Here is a 15,389-nt window from a genome sequence, read left to right as displayed (position 1 = left end):
ACGACTGGCATACGAATTATATAAACGAATTATAGCGATGGCCACGAGAGACGAACGAAATCGGAGAGAGCTTTGGAGACGACGGAGAGAGAGAACGACACAGCGATCAGTTTTTGGACGAATGTTGACGAGAGCGGTCATAAAGCGCCAAGCATCCTGAGCATCCGAAGCACGAGACAGCAGTAAAAAAAAGAGATAATAAAAAGTAAAATGAAAAATGCGAACGTTGTAATTGGCGAAGAACGTTGCGGATATCACGACACAATCGTATCGCCGTTCAAGTTCTAGCGATGCATAACTTCAATGCAAAACCATACAAGAGTACAGAGAGAATGAGAAAGCTCTCCAAGCGAGGAAAGCTTCATTGTGTGGCTATCCCACCAACAGATGGTGCCACCAGCTTTTTGCTATTTTTAGAATGCATCAGTCGTTTGCCGTCTGCTAAACGAAGCCTTTCTATATTCCGTTTAGGTTGAGAGCTTGAGTCGTTGAGAACCCGTTTAGTGGTCGTTTAGTGGATTTGTGTCACTTGGGAACTCTTTGCTTGAACTTCGATTCCCTGCCAACTATTGAATGTGTGCTTTTTAGTTGGCACGTTTTTCCATGCAAAATAATTATGAAATTTTTCTCGGCAGGCCATGAGATTTTTTTTTTAATTTTCAAAAACCAGTTATTCAAATGAAAATGCGTGCTTGATCTTAAATAAATAAGCAATAAATATACAATTATGACCACGTCGCCTTTTAACAAATGGTGCAGCATCATTTCCTGAACTTGGTCAAAAAATAAGCTTAAGTTTCTTTTGCAGAATAATGCCTACAGCTGAAAATATCCCGATTGATCGGGCCGCCAAGCTTGACGTAGGCGGCGGCTGTTTTGATGTTGCTTTACCACACGCTAGACGGGCACGCTACACAACATCATTATCCGACAAAATCAGCACACTTTTGTTCACCGGGTTGCGTGTTTCGACAAAAATGAATATCGCGCTTCATTTCATCTTGAAAATACAAAAAAAGTACATTTATGTCATGTTTTCAATTGCTTAATTTACCTTCTCAAAAACCGGGAAGCAAAAGTTTGCCAATTCAAAAAGGCGCGTAAAATAAATACGTCCGAGCCGTCCGACAGGCACAGGCGTTTTGACAGCTCCGACAGAGAATGCTCGAAAAGCAACATGCAAAGGAAGAAGCTGAACTTGTAAACACTGTCCACCGCTCGCTTGATGGGATTTCTCGAGCAGACCGATCATCGTTCCGTAGTTAAAATAAGAAAGTTAAAGCAATTGAAACGAAAGTTGCTGTGCAACCAGCAAACCGCAAACCGTCGGACGGCCTTGACGTCAGACTGTCAGGCGCGTCCGCGCTCTCGCCTCCCCCGTAGCTCGCGCCCTTATCACGAAATTCCTCACCAATCGATATGTTGACAAACAAGCTGTGAAATCCAACAAACACACACACAGGTACACACGCACACGTACGCCCTTTTCACATTGTGCTTTAATTTTCGCTGCCAGTGAGAGCAATTTAGTGTGGCAAGGACCAACACAATGGACGCTGCAGCATTACGGGCAGTTTGGTGAGTTTTGCACAAACATACACACAGACAGGGGGAAACGGGTGTAGCAGGATGAGCGATCGGCAGAATGGGGTCAGTGCGGTGACACATCGCCATCGGTCCCGCAGCACCGATCGGCTGGTGGCGGCGACGGGCGGCGAACGGCTCGCGAGCGGGCAGCGCTGCCCGAGCGCCCCGAACCTGGTGGACCATGAGTCAGAGATGGCCTTTGTGATGCATCGCTGCAGCAGTGGAAGCAACAGCAGCAGCCACCACGGCGCCAGCAAGCGCATACCTCCGTTCAACTACCACGACGGCACAAATCCGCCCCCCACCACAGCGCAGGCAACGTCAGCGGCGGCCCCAAAAAAAGGGGGAGTGACGCCCACCGTGACCACCACCGCCGGTCCGGTCGAGTACGGCGATGTGCTGCAGGTGACGCCACCCGCCCGCCAGCGCACCGTCCCAATCGGCTTCCTGGACGATCTCGTGCCGCAAAAGGGGCGTCGGCTGCGCAAACACTTCAACGAGCTGGAACCGTTCGACGGGCAGTGCCGGTTCTGGACCGATTCGCCGCTCGAGCGCATCCACCCGGAGCAGGGCTGCATACCGATCCTCAAGGCGGTCTACTTTTCGCGCAACAACAACGATCTGGACAAGGAAAACGCACACTTCAAGCTGGCGGAGGCGCTCATCTCGACGTTCGAGCTGCTGAAGTGGAAATCCTGCCTCAACCGGACCGCGAGCGACCTGTCCGACTGGGAGGTCGGCAGTGGGCCGGCCGGTGACAGCGTCGGTGGGGGCGGCAGCAGCCGCCGGGAGGGCACGGAGCAGGCGGGCCGGGACGCGGACGGCACCGATACGGACGAGAGCTGCGAGGCGATCGAGGCGAAGGAAAGCGTGTACGACGAGCGGACCTACTCGGCGGAGGAGATCGCGATCAGCCTGCTCGGCAAGTTCCACGACAAGCAGCTGCCGTCCGCGTGCGACTTCCTCTGGCTGGTGTCGGAGCAGGACGCGCCGCAGAAGCTGCTGCCGATGCCGAGCGGCGGCGTGATCGATCCGGACGAGCAGCAGCAGGCGCACGAGGGCGCCGGCACACTGATACGGGGCACGCAGGAGTGGGCACCGCCCCGGCCACAAGTGATCTTCACCTACCGACCGCCTCCACTCGAGTAAGTTACGGCGTTAGAGGGAAGCATGTTTTTTATTTTATTATTAAACCAAATTTTGTTTTCTTTTTTGCTCCCCAATCCAGACGACGGGCACAGATCCAGCGGCAGGGCAATCGGTGCGAAGGGTGCGGCATTAAGGTGCATCCAGCCTATCTGAGCCGCTATCGCTACTGCCACTACACCGGGAAGTACAACTGCTCCGGGTGTCACAAGAACCAGATGGCCATCATCCCTGCGCGCGTCATACAAAGGTGAGCGCGTCGCACCCGGGAGGGAGCGTAGTTTTGTGATGGGAGCTCGGAAGCGGACCTATCCTATTCCGATTCCGTGTTCGGAATCAATTCCTGAGCCGTTTTCTATTCCGGAACAAATTTCGGTGTCGATTCCGATCCCGAAGTTGACTCCGGAGTCGATTCCAGAGTCGGCTCCGGAATCGATCCCGCGATCAGAAACAGCTCCGGATTTGGAATTTATCTGGGAATCGCAATTTGTCCCGGTAATGGAATCAGGATTGACTCCAGAAATGGAATTAGCTCCGAAAAGAGAATCTGTTCTTAAATTGAGAAGTTTCAGAAGCAAAATCACTCCGGGAATCTCCATGAGAATGGATCGTTTCCAAGTAAATTTTGATTCTTTGCGGCTATCAATACGTAGCATCATTGGATCCAAGCATCTCTTCTTATGGAGATTCCGAAACCGACTCCGTTTCGAAGCCAATTCCGATTCCAGAGCTGATTTCGATTCCGGAACCAATTCCGATTCCGGAACCGATTATGATTCAGGAGCCAATTCCGGAGCTGATTCCGATTCCGGAGCCAATCCCAGAATCGATATCGAATCCGGAGCCGATTCCGATTCCGGAACCAATTCTGGAGCTGATTCCGATTTCTGAGCCGATTTCAGAACCGATTCCGGATCCGAATCCCAAACCAATTCCGATTCCGGAGCCGATTTCGGTACCAATTTCGGAGCAGATTCCGATTCCAGAGCCGATTTTGATTCCAAAGCCGATTCTCGAACCAATTCTGGAGCTGATTTAGATTTCGGAGCCGATTCCGGAGCTGATTCCGATTCCGGGGCCGATTCTGGAACCAATTCTGGAGCTGATTCCGATTTCGGAGCCTATTCCCGAACCAATTTCGGAACTGATTCCGCTTCCGAAGCCGAATCCGGATCCAATTCCAGAGCTGATTCTGGAAACTGATTCCGGACCTACTATCTGGAATCGATTCCACAAAACTTCGAAGCTTGCTGGAATCGATTCCGAAAAATAAACTTCATCGGGTTAGCTTGCGCGAGCGAAATTCTTTCATATCGGAGTTTCGTTTCCTCCTTTCCGCCCCAGGTGGGACTTTACCGTGCTGCCCGTGAGCGTGTTCGCTTACCGCGTGCTGGGCGACATCTGGAGCACGCCGCTCTACCGCGTCAACCACCTGTACCCGGACCTGTACGGCAGCGTGAAGAGCCTGCGGGCGGCCCGGCTGGCCCGCGTCAACGTGAAGTACGTGAAGGACTTTATCATGAACTGTCGCCACTCGGAAAGGTAAGGCTAAGGCAGCCCTAATTTTATTTTAACGCAGCAAAGGCTAACGGCACGCGGACGCATTCCACAGCACGCGCCGCTGCTTCCAGGAGGTGCCGGAATACTTTACCTCCGACTTTGACATGTGGTCGATGGCAGACTTGCTGGCCGTCAAGAGCGGCACCCTGCAGCGGCTGCTGCTCTCCATCGTAAGCCGCTGCGAGCGTCACATCCTTGCGTGTGAGGTAACACACAAACTGTTTGCATTGAAAAAAAAAACATCCACATTTAACACGTGTTTTCCGCTTCTTTTTTTTTGCTACAGCTTTGCCTTGGCCGAGGGTTTGTGTGTGAAAAGTGTATCGGCGGCAGGCGGCAGGAACCGGGCGTCCTGTTCCCGTGGCAGCCGCACGTAGTGCGTTGTGAGCAGTGCGGCACCCGCTACCACGATGGCTGCTGGCGCCGCGATCGAAGCTGCGAAAAGTGCACCCGGATGCAGCGACGGGCGACGGACGGTGCGGCGACGGAAAAACGGCTAGCGACGACGCAGCGTGACTAAGCGCACACGACACGACACGACGGCACGACAAGCGACAAATCCCAAATACCTCTGTGTGGCACTAAACAGCCAACGAGCGTGTACAGGGCTTTCCAGGGGTTCTCATAGCTGTGGTACACTTCCTTGAATCTTTCCTATTGGAAGTGAAGTTCATACGTTGGAAATTGAACTCTTTGGTACCCTTTTTAGACAGACTCGTTGCAAATTCCTACTGGATTTGCCCAACAAGGGTGCTAGAGAGTCCAATTCCCATTACAATAAGTTCATTTCATGTAAGAAAGAGTCAATAAAGTGCCCCACAGCTATGAGAACTCCTGGAAACCCCTGTAAAAGCTTTTAGAAGTGTAAATTGCATCACAAAACCTTTTCGAGTTCGGGCAGCCAGATGGAAAGGTTGTCCAAAACCTGACAAGGGAATTAATTTATTTGATTAGCAAAATTCTCACCACACCACCACAAGACATCATCGGAGCGTCCTTCCCTCTTCTCTCTCTCTCTCTCTCTCTCTCTCTCTCTCTCTCTCTCTCAAACAAACAAAAAAAGGTCCGAGTTTAAAATAGTGATTACTAATGCGAAGAAAATGCGTTTCTTCCTTCCTGCCCGCGACATGACAAACACCCGGACAGACACACGGAGCACAGAAACACACAACGTAAACTTTGCGGGAACTATTTACATGTATAAAAAACACACAAACATACACACAACGTTTATATATATATATATATATACAGAAAGAGATATATACACAGATATTTCCATAACGCGAACACGTGCAGTTGTGCGACTCACTTACAAACCGCCGCCGTGCCTTACCTGCGAGGCAGAGGTCACGAACGTCAATCGTGGAAGATGTGGAGAGGCTGAAAGAAACAGAGGAAACACGGAACTACTCTTCCTAATCCACCCCCCCCCCCACCCTTTAAAGAGCAAGAGAAGGAGAGGCAACAAAAAACACGACCTGACCTTCGACGCGGTCGCGGCGCTTTGGAGAGAGGTTGGTTGGACGCGGCGCGGCTGCTTAGGCTTCGCAGGCGCAGCGCACCGGACGCCAGGATCAGTTGCTCGGCTACCACGCGCACGGAACCATCGTCGTCTGCAAACAGCCCACCCGAAGGGATCAAACGGCCACCAGGAAAATGACCACGCACCTGCAGGCTGAACGCAAGCGGAACACGGTAAGCACCCCGGAACAGTGATCGTTTTGCAGTGTTGTGTGTATTTGTAGGTAGTGGCACGAATTCGTGGTCATCCTCGATCCTCGATCAAAGTAAAGTGTACATAACGGAAGTGCTGCTATCAATTCTATCAACCAAAGATTTAAAAAGAGCTGAAATCGCTACCAGCTGTAGCTGGTCTGATGGTACAGTAGTCAACTCGTACGACTTAATAACATACCTGTCATGGGTTCAAGCCCAACATGGACCATTCGATGTAGGATTGACTATCCTCTGCTATGTGTAAATCAGTAAGTCACTGAAACGGTTGTTGTGCCAAAGAAGAAGAAACCGCTACCAAGAGACGTGCGTTCAAAAGTTCCTAAACACCAATTTACATCAAAATTCACACATTCCACGTGCATGAATCAGCGCGCGCGCGCGCCTTCTCACGTTCTAAGATCATGCTTCAAGCGGTGTGTTCAAGAGAGGTGACAAGGTCAACCCCCAACCGTGTGTGAAGTGTTGCGCGCTTCAGTTAATGATGGATGATGATGATGCGGCGAATGACCGGGGAATGCTCATTTGTTAGAATATTTGAACGTTATTATTAATGGTATATTATATCTTCTTTATATCTTCCTCTTGCCGCTCTCTTTTTCAGGGGTCGCCGTGGCCCTGGCTGCACGTCGGGCTGCTCGGGCTGATTGTGCTCTGTGTCGTGGGCTCGCTGCTGACGCCATGCGACGGTGCCGGTCGTCCCGCTTCCCTAGGTAACTTTAAGCCACAATCTTAAGCTGTCGTTTAAACGTTTCGCAAAGAGGAAATGCTGGTGGCAGGAATGTATTGAAGTTGTAATTTTTGTTGTTGATGCACAAACTTTTGGCACACCAGCTTCAACGGACGAATTTTAAAACCCGACCAAACGTTACACACACACACGCGAAAACAATTAGCGTACTCTTAAAGCAAACATTAGCAAATAACAAAAAAAGGATAAAAGAAGCGTACTTTACATCGATTCAAACAGCCGGTTTCGTTTGTTACAACTTTCCCGAAAGGGGAACAGGATTACTTAAATACCTAACTTTGCGCTCTAATGAAACAAATCTGATGTACACACAAACACATTCTTTCCCTTTCCTTTTTCCGGTACCTCCAGCGGACAGTCCAGTGTACTTCGGGGGCATCGTACCAGCGAACGGGCGCTTCGGCAAGAAGATCCAACACTTTCCCAACACGGACCGCTCGCTGCATCCTTTGCCGGCCAAGGATCGGTAAGCCATTCCGCCCTGCTCCATTGCTTGCTCGCTCAATTGCTGATGCGTTCCGTTTTCGTACTTTTACTTCTCGTAATCCCGCTCCAACGTTGGCCGCTCCCGCTTTACAGCGAACTCCACCACGCAGAACGTGATCGTGCCGACGATGCCTAGCACGACCAGTATGAGCAGCTGCACGTGCAGCCCGCAGTAGGAGGAGTAGACGAAGCTGGCGGCAGCAGCCACCGACTAGTGTAGTGTAGTAGCACAATTTTGGCAGGCGAACGGGGATGCGGGGGGGGGGGGAGAGAACAGAGAAAGAAAAACAAACAAACAAAACAGAAATTAATATCGCTAAGCGACGAACCCCTTTTTTCAAGTGAACAAAAAATTGTGTTTTTTATCGCTCTCTGGGGGGGGGTTGAAAAGAAGAAAAGAAGAATGTATCCGGCACCTGTGTAAACTTGAAGATGGAGAACGCTTCGGCCGGCTGGCTCTTGAACACGCCGCCCAGCATCGAGTAGCACTGGGTGTTGAAGCAGGCGTCGCCGAGCCCGAGCAGGAAGGAGCAGCCCATCGCGACGAGCGCACTGGGCGGCTGGATGTAGGACAGCGCGTCCGTGTTGCCGAACGGGGCCGCGTTCGGCAGGTTCAGGTAGATCAGGAAGTAGGCGGCCATGTGCAGTACGCCGCCGGCAATCACGATCGGGTCCCGGCCCCAGCGCGTTGTGGTGCGCGTCCCGAGCAGCCCGAACGCCACGCCGCCGAGCACCTCGCCCACCCCGATGAACACCCCGTTCAGCCCGACGTACTGCTTGGCCGAGGTGCCGATCGCGTTCGTGAACCCGATGCTCGACCCGTACACGCCGCTGAAGAAGGAAAGCGAAAGGCCTGACCAAAAGAAACGAGAGAGAGAGAGAGAGAGAGAGAGAGGGAATATTTTGGAGTTGAGTCGCAGCTTAGAAAATGGAGGTTTTGAGCAGCTCTATGCTCCTTTGCCTACCCGTGTACACGAACGTAATGCTCAGCAGTATCATGCGGGGCGTCTGGAACAGGCGGATCGCGTTCAGGAAGGCTTGGCGCGGTTCAACGCTGTGGCTTAGCTCGACCGGCGCGTCCCCGGTGGTGGAGGGACGGCGCAGACAGGTCAGAAACACTAGCCCGACGATGCCCACCGCGATCAGCACGGCGAACACGATGCTTCGGGTCGTCTCGTCTATGTGCGTCTTGCCCTGGAAGGTGAAGAACACGAGCAGATTGCCAAAGAACATGCTGTTTTCCGGGGGATTTCAAAAGAGACAGAGAGAGAGAGAGTAATTATTGGTTGAGCTACCAGGAGACAGGGAGAGCATGATGACGCCGTACCTCATCTGCAGCATCGCCCAGAAGATGCCGGAATTGCGCGAGATCGTATCGCCGGAGCTGCACTGGGACAGGTACATGCCCTGGCCGGTCCAGATGAGGGCGGCGCCGGCGCCCAGCACGACGCTGCACCCGTACAGTAGGGCGACGTGCGGCACGAAGAAGCTCGCCATGAACAGGCTGAAAAGTGGGACCTACATTAAAGCTGTGTATACAACAGAGCACATGACACACACGCGCGCGCAACACAAAGCAGTTAGCCGGACAAAGAGCCATCAGGGCCTCGAGTGACTAATTATTTGTGGTTTAATGAGTAATCAGGGTGCTGACATGTTGCAAAACGTTGCTCAGACGATCTGCCAACAAAGAAGATTGCGCTCTTCGCAGGGGAGATATATCCTGGATGGTTTGGAGAGCATGATTCTTCTTCTTCTTCTTCTTTTTGGCTCAACAGACGTTGTCGGTCAAGGCCTGACTTATTGATTTCCCCCCATAGTTGAGAGTTGACGACTGTACCACGAGACCGGCATGCTAGTGATGAGTAAAGTTGATAAAGATCGCCCTTAGTCGTCCCGAGTCGCCTGGAGTCACCCAGAGTCTTTTGGAGTCGTAGTCGGCCGGAGTCCGAAGTCACCTGGAGTCGTCCGGAGTCGTTCGTAAAGATCGTCATTAGTCGTCCGGAGTCGCCTGGAGTCACCCAGAGTCGTCCGGAGTCTTTTGGAGTCGTAGTCGGCCGGAGTCCGAAGTCACCTGGAGTCGTCCGGAGTCGTTCGTAAAGATCGTCATTAGTCGTCCGGAGTCGCCTGGAGTCACCCAGAGTCGTCCGGAGTCTTTTGGAGTCGTAGTCGGCCGGAGTCCGAAGTCACCTGGAGTCGTCCGGAGTCGTTCGTAAAGATCGTCATTAGTCGTCCGGAGTCGCCTGGAGTCACCCAGAGTCGTCCGGAGTCTTTTGAAGTCGTAGTCGGCCGGAGTCGTCCGGAGTCTTTTGAAGTCGTAGTCGGCCGGAGTCTGAAGTCACCTGGAATCGTCCGGAGTCGTTCGTAAAGATCGTCATTAGTCGTCCGGAGTCGCCTGGAGTCACCCAGAGTCGTCCGGAGACTTTTGAAGTCGTAGTCGGCCGGAGTCGCCTGGAGTCACCCAGAGTCGTCCGGAGTCTTTTGGAGTCGTAGTCTGCCGGAGTCTGAAGTCACCTGGAGTCGTCCGGGGTCGTCCACAGTCGGCCTTCCAAACAAGGGCTTGAATACATAGTACAGGCGCAAAGTGAAAGACATAAAAACACAACGAAATGAAATCTCAGATCACAATCACATTGCATCGACTCCGATTCTAGTCGGCTGTGATCGACTCTACGACTCCGAATGACACCGACTCCGGACGACTTCGGACACGATCTCACGATCTCGATCACGATCTCTGGACGACTCCAGGCGACTCCGGACGCCTCCGAACGACTCCGGATGACTTTGAAAGACTCCGGACGACTCCGTCTCCGGGCGGAACAAGAAGTTCCCATTTTTGCCGCGGTCGGAATCGGACTAACAATATTTAACAGAGAGCACAACACTAGAGCATGCGTTTCCAGAATGTTGAAGTTCCCCGATGCAGTCATAATCCTCCGAAGTGCTCGGTTGATTGGGGAGCGCGCATCGCACGCACTGCGGTCGATTGATTGTGCGTTGATTGCGTAGAGCAGTGAACTGGTGGAAGAAGCAGGCAAGTGGAAATTGCAGCAGGCTTACCAGTAGGTGATAGCTCCGATGACCATCGCCAGCCGGGGCCCGATGGCGGACAGGACCGACGGCGTGACCCAGTTTGATAAAGAGAGGGCAGCATAGATAATGGCCAGGCTGGTGTATCCGTCGCCAGTGAACGAGGGCAGATCTTTCTTGATGCTGTCGATGATGGTTTGCTAGATGGCGGCAGGAGAGAGGACAGAAAAGAATGAGCGAAGATTGCAAGCGAAGAACACATTGTTACGAAACATCTCTAGACGTTAAATCTCCGTAAGCGCCTGGCGCTTGGAGATGTTATTTCCAGCCGATCAACCCACACGAAATCATCCGTTAATCCGCGGGCGACCATGAAATGAAACATCCCCTTCCCCCAAAACATCCGCCAGGTGAAGGTCGTCCGGGTTGTCAGCAACGCCACGCACACGACCTTGACCGTTTGCAGGGGTTGGGCAACAAAACAACAGAGTCAGACGAAGACAGTGTTGCGATCGAGTCTGAAGATACCGCCCCGCAGCAAAACCCTTGCGTGATGCTCCTCTACCTCCCCTGCATATTGATCGATGGCGCTATGGCCCGTGACCTCAAAATGCGTACGCGCTGGTATTGGCGAGAAGATGGTACATTGCGTACGCCGCCACCAATCTGTTGTGTCGCCCGCATCGTATCGAAGCTGCGGCGCAATCAATGATCGGTGGGCCTGAGGATCTGATTCTAACTAGTTTGCAAATCCTACGCCCCAAACCAATCCCCCCCCCCCCCTTCCCTGTTGGAGTATGTGTACCTTAGATCCGGGTGTCCTTGTGCTTGGTTCCAATTTTCTTACCGAGCGCTCCAAAAACCAGTTCACCCCAGCTCCAAGGTGGGGCGTGGGCAGCACCAAAGGGGCACGTCGGCTTTTGCCGTGGAATGTCAGCAATGGCCTTGCGCAGTGCTGTGATGGCTGATACGATCGTTGTGTGGGTAGGGTTCTTAAGCCGAGCGGCTCTAATTGTCCAGAATTGGCTGTTGGGCTCTTACACTTCGAACGATTTCATGGGCGAGTCGTTATCATTCCGAGTTTCAACTCGACTCGTTCGACGACCATTGGTTCGACCATTGTAATCGCCTCCCTAAGAACACGGCCAGCTCATAAATCGCTCAAGTGGACCACCACCCCCTCGATACCGGACCGCCGGAGCCCGAAGGACTGATAGCGTGTCGCGTCTCCAAAGTAGGACACACCGCAAGCAGCCGCGAGTCGCCTTGAGGAGTGCCGTGACAGTCCAAAAAACAAAAAACTACTTCAGTCATGTAATAACGGCGGGACAGAGGGGTGGTATGCACCGGACCAATCGAGTGCATCGAGCGAGGGGCTGGTGAAACACCGCATGAACCATTTGCTGGCCATTGTGTAACGGTCGTAACCGTAATTTTCATACTCCGGGCTTTCTTTCGCTTTCACCTACACGGGCGCTGGGTTTGCTGGAGAGGAGGATGCGAGACTGCAACGCATCGACACGTGATCACGAGATGCTTTTTAAATCGATCGGTATATGCAATGAGTGATTGCCGGAAATGAGGGATGACGATCTTATCGAACCAAAAAAGTTTGGAAAAAGAGGCGTTTTATTTATTGACTTTTTTAGCCACTGTTACTGAGGGCATTCAAATGTCAAATGTCAAAATGAATGTGCGCCAAAAATTGAATATCAAATAGCCTCTCTGATTCCATTTTAGTGATCTGGTGGTCCTCCTGGTCGAAAACCTGTCATGCTACTTAAGTGTGCTTCGCAATTTGCAGCCGCTTTTGTTGTCCCTTTCGCCTTTCGGCCAATTTGCCTCTGTGTGTTCCGCATTGCCCCTCCCCCCTCCCGCTCCTCCTCCAATTACCTACCTCAATGTTGCCGAGCGTTTGAAAGGAGGTAAAGATCAGCATGAAGCCACCGCCCAGCAGCAGCACATTCACCAGATTTCGTTCGACCATCGTTCCGCTCGATCAAGCGCGGCCACCCGCCTGCACACACACACACACACACTTTTAGCAACAAACAACAAAACACTCTGCCCTACACCCACCCCGTCCCTTTTAGCGCAACAGTAGCAACAACAACAACAACAACAACAACACCACGATAGATATTGCACAAAAATGGGGAGAGCGCAAGCGTCCGAACGCCACGTCCGCGATCGACACTGGCAAGATTGCGATTGACGCCTGCGGGGGCCCGAGTCCCGAAAAAAAAGAGCGGCAGCTCCAGTGCTCTCTGGAAGGGAGGGGTGGAGGGGGCTTGTGCGGGTAATCCAGGAAAGGAGGGAGAGGGTTGTGGAACTGCACGCATCACTTTCATTTATATTGTGGTGGCCAACCACCGGCGTTCTCCTCGCTCGCCTTGCCGTACCGCACCGCAGAGCGATCGCGGCGCAGTTCCGCGTGCTCCATCTAGCGCGCGCGCGTGAGAGAGAGAGGGAAAGAGCATGAAAGATAGTGAGTGGGAGAGTGGGAGAACATGAAAATAAAAGAGAGAGATAGATAGAGAGAGAGAGAGTAATTTTTGGAACGGAGCATTACATTCCGTATTATCAGAGCGATGGGAGCTTTGCAGGCGGCATCGGGCTGAGAGCCGAGCTGCTTGGATGTAGATTAGTTTTAGCGCCCACAGATGGTTTCCCCGCTTATCAGGCAGGCTTTGTTTTGCTGAAAGGGCGACGATCGATCAACACTTGTGGCGGCACTAAGGGAGTGCTAAGGGCCAAGAGAGGAGGGGAACGAGACAGGGTGCATTCTGGCGTTATCTGCTGACGCTTGCACTACCTTTTGTCCGTCACACTATTTGTAGTTGGGTACCGCATGTATCACTACAAATGCTGCTGCCTTTCGTTGGAAGAGCTCTCGCGCCGCGAAAAAGGAGATCGTCCACTCATTACGTAACGCAACCAATTAATGTGATCATTCCCTTGCGAGCAAACTTATGTTTTTAAACGGTCAGCTGTTCCACGAAGAAGCTCCGGTTTTTTTTATAAATTTCATGTTTTCCTCATTTTCTACGCTATTCCCTGCGCTATTTCCCACGGTAATTCCTACGCTGAATGCCTACAATATTTCCTACGCCAATTCCTACACTATTCCTACGCTGCACATTTGCTATGGGTATGGTTTGTCGGTAGGAACTGGAATTGTATCGGCTCCGGACCCGGACCAGGTCCAAGTTTCGTTCCGAATCCGGAACAGTTCCAAATACTGTTATTGAAAATAATTGAAATCGGGAGCTAATTCTGGATCAGTATGGGTTCATGAACGGTTCCAGGACCGGTATTGGTTTATGATTGATTCCAGGACCGGTACGGGTTCATGATCGGTTTCAGGACCAGTATGGATTCATGATAGGTTCCTGCACCAGTATAGGTTACAGGACCAGTATGGGTTCATGATCGGTTTCAGGAACGGTATGGGTTCAGTATCAGTTCCAGGTCCTTTATTGGTTTACGTTCCAGTATGGGTTCATGATAAGTGCCAGAACCGGTATGGGTTAATGATCGGTTCCAAGACGGGTACGACCGGTATTGGTTCCTGGACCGGTATGGGTTCAGTTTCGGATCCTGGACCGGCATAGGTTCAGTAACCAGGTTCAGGACCTGCATTAGGTCATGTGCAGTTCTTGAACCAGAAAAGGTGATGCATTGATTCGACCAGTATGTGTTTGGTTTTGGTATTAGGTCTCTTAATTGGTCGTGATAAGTACCTCATTTTAATTGGGTTTCGAGATCATTATTTTTTGGCGTACTCTTAAGAAAAAAAGGGATCTTTACAATTTAATTGGTCAACCCTGTAGCCTTGGCAATTTAACTAGTATTTACAAAGCCTTGATGCTCAGTTAAGTTTCGGTTGTTTTTCTCTCTCTTTCTTTCTCTCTCTCTCTCTTTCAATGTTTTTAAGAAATCCTTCGATTAAGGAGATTGAAAGCAGTTATTTTTCTTCTCATTGCAAATTTTCCTCTTCTTTGATGCAACAACCTTTTACCGGTGAAGGCCTGCCTGTACAGCTAATGTGTATCAAAAGTGATTTTATTAAATATATTTTATTTACAAAACAGCCGGGATAGCCAGTCCTACGTATGGAAGGGCACGACTCATACAAGACTTGAACCCACGACGGGTACGTTGTTAAGTCGCGCGTGTTGACGACTTGTGCGGAACCTGGCAAGCGATAATATCTACCAACAATTAAAGTATTTTAATTATTTGAAAAAAAAAAAACATACCCACATCAATGTAACGTAATCAACGGATGCACCCTGGAAATGGGCTCTCCGGCAGTAACGGCGCGTAAAGTTGCACTTCGAAAAAGCTGTCGCTGGTAGTGTGGCTCCCGCCACACCACTACACACCGCCACTCCGGCGGGATTTTGCAAAAGTGAAATGCAACTTGTTTACCTCGCTCACCTGCGCTCCTGCCCACCCCGCCCCCTTAACACGTCGATCTGTAAAGTGTAGTTTGCAAATGCACTTCCACTCGCCGGGGGTGGTGGTGGGTTTGTATAACCGACTCGTTCAAGGGCGTGCTGGGCGGCGTGAGGAGGGAGCTTATTGAAGGGGGAGAAAAGAGCTTGGTGGCCATTAGGCGGGCCGTTTTTCGGTCAATATGCAAAAACCGGGCCCGGTCAACCCCGTGCCTAATAAGCGGGCTGGTGGTGGTGATTAGACGCAAAACGCAGGCAACTAGGAAAGCTATCGTTTCGCGAGACCCTCGTCCAGCCGCGACTGGTCAGGTCAGTTACATCCAGCGATCGGGCCAGCAGCATATCTTCTAGGCGGCGCGTTATCGCAGCCATTATGCAACGCAAGCGGTGTCCTCTTTATCTTGACCCAACAACCACCCGGAGCGCGGCGGACAGACAGCGAGAGAGAGAGAGGAGGGTTTCTGAGATGCACATGCTCGTGATTCATTGCAGCTTCAGCCGCAACGATCGCGGGCAACGTGCGCATTCCTCTATGACTCAAAGCCGCACCGGTGGGACTTGGGGTGGATTGGGCGCGAGGAAAGTGGGCCTAGAAGCTGTCCATGCCCTGTCCACCAGCGAAGCTAATT

At 51.6% G+C, this 15,389-nt stretch overlaps 3 protein-coding genes across 4 annotated transcripts; 2 read left to right on the top strand and 1 right to left on the bottom strand.

The window, feature by feature from the left end:
• Nucleotides 1-1,083: 1,083 nt before the first annotated feature.
• On the top strand, nt 1,084-5,330 carry LOC120906054 (run domain Beclin-1-interacting and cysteine-rich domain-containing protein-like). The gene is made up of 5 exons (XM_040317457.1): nt 1,084-2,732; nt 2,816-2,983; nt 4,078-4,275; nt 4,346-4,499; nt 4,580-5,330. The coding sequence occupies exons 1-5, from the start codon at nt 1,630-1,632 to the stop codon at nt 4,811-4,813; spliced, it is 1,857 nt and encodes a 618-aa protein (XP_040173391.1). The 5' UTR covers nt 1,084-1,629; the 3' UTR covers nt 4,814-5,330.
• Nucleotides 5,331-5,703: 373 nt separating this feature from the next.
• LOC120906057 lies at nt 5,704-7,477 on the top strand. Of its 2 annotated transcripts, XM_040317460.1 has the most exons (4): nt 5,704-5,991; nt 6,635-6,743; nt 7,133-7,247; nt 7,361-7,477. In XM_040317460.1, the coding sequence occupies exons 1-4, from the start codon at nt 5,953-5,955 to the stop codon at nt 7,401-7,403; spliced, it is 306 nt and encodes a 101-aa protein (XP_040173394.1). In that variant the 5' UTR covers nt 5,704-5,952; the 3' UTR covers nt 7,404-7,477. The 2 variants fall into 2 exon arrangements, with proteins under 2 accessions (XP_040173394.1, XP_040173393.1); XM_040317459.1 differs by lacking the exon at nt 5,704-5,991 and having other exon boundaries at nt 6,569-6,743.
• Nucleotides 6,968-12,629, bottom strand: LOC120906056 (UNC93-like protein MFSD11). The gene is made up of 6 exons (XM_040317458.1): nt 12,198-12,629; nt 10,331-10,500; nt 8,595-8,771; nt 8,233-8,501; nt 7,684-8,120; nt 6,968-7,478 (listed from the first exon to the last, which is right to left on the bottom strand). Exons 1-6 carry the CDS (start codon nt 12,285-12,287, stop codon nt 7,314-7,316), a joined length of 1,308 nt encoding a protein of 435 aa, XP_040173392.1. The 5' UTR covers nt 12,288-12,629; the 3' UTR covers nt 6,968-7,313.
• Nucleotides 12,630-15,389: the final 2,760 nt, after the last annotated feature.

Source organism: Anopheles arabiensis, chromosome X (assembly GCF_016920715.1).
Source record: "Anopheles arabiensis isolate DONGOLA chromosome X, AaraD3, whole genome shotgun sequence".
NCBI classification, from domain to species: Eukaryota; Metazoa; Arthropoda; class Insecta; order Diptera; family Culicidae; genus Anopheles; species Anopheles arabiensis.
The sequence above is the reverse complement of the archived record's forward strand: the minus strand, read 5'-3'. Positions and strand labels throughout refer to the sequence as shown.

Bases quoted from the DNA above. Each gene is read 5' to 3' on its own strand.
- LOC120906054 (XM_040317457.1), top strand. From the start codon at position 1,630: ATGAGCGATCGGCAGAATGGGGTCAGTGCGGTGACACATCGCCATCGG. The intron at 2,733-2,815 runs GTAAGTTACGGC...TCCCCAATCCAG, and splicing joins TACCGACCGCCTCCACTCGA to ACGACGGGCACAGATCCAGC. The intron at 4,500-4,579 runs GTAACACACAAA...TTTTTGCTACAG, and splicing joins GTCACATCCTTGCGTGTGAG to CTTTGCCTTGGCCGAGGGTT.
- LOC120906057 (XM_040317459.1), top strand. From the start codon at position 6,584: ATGGTATATTATATCTTCTTTATATCTTCCTCTTGCCGCTCTCTTTTT. The intron at 6,744-7,132 runs GTAACTTTAAGC...CGGTACCTCCAG, and splicing joins CGGTCGTCCCGCTTCCCTAG to CGGACAGTCCAGTGTACTTC. The intron at 7,248-7,360 runs GTAAGCCATTCC...CCCGCTTTACAG, and splicing joins CCTTTGCCGGCCAAGGATCG to CGAACTCCACCACGCAGAAC.
- LOC120906056 (XM_040317458.1), bottom strand. From the start codon at position 12,287: ATGGTCGAACGAAATCTGGTGAATGTGCTGCTGCTGGGCGGTGGCTTC. The intron at 8,772-10,330 runs GTAAGCCTGCTG...CCCACTTTTCAG, and splicing joins ATCGGAGCTATCACCTACTG to CCTGTTCATGGCGAGCTTCT. The intron at 8,121-8,232 runs GTAGGCAAAGGA...TCTTTTGGTCAG, and splicing joins CATTACGTTCGTGTACACGG to GCCTTTCGCTTTCCTTCTTC.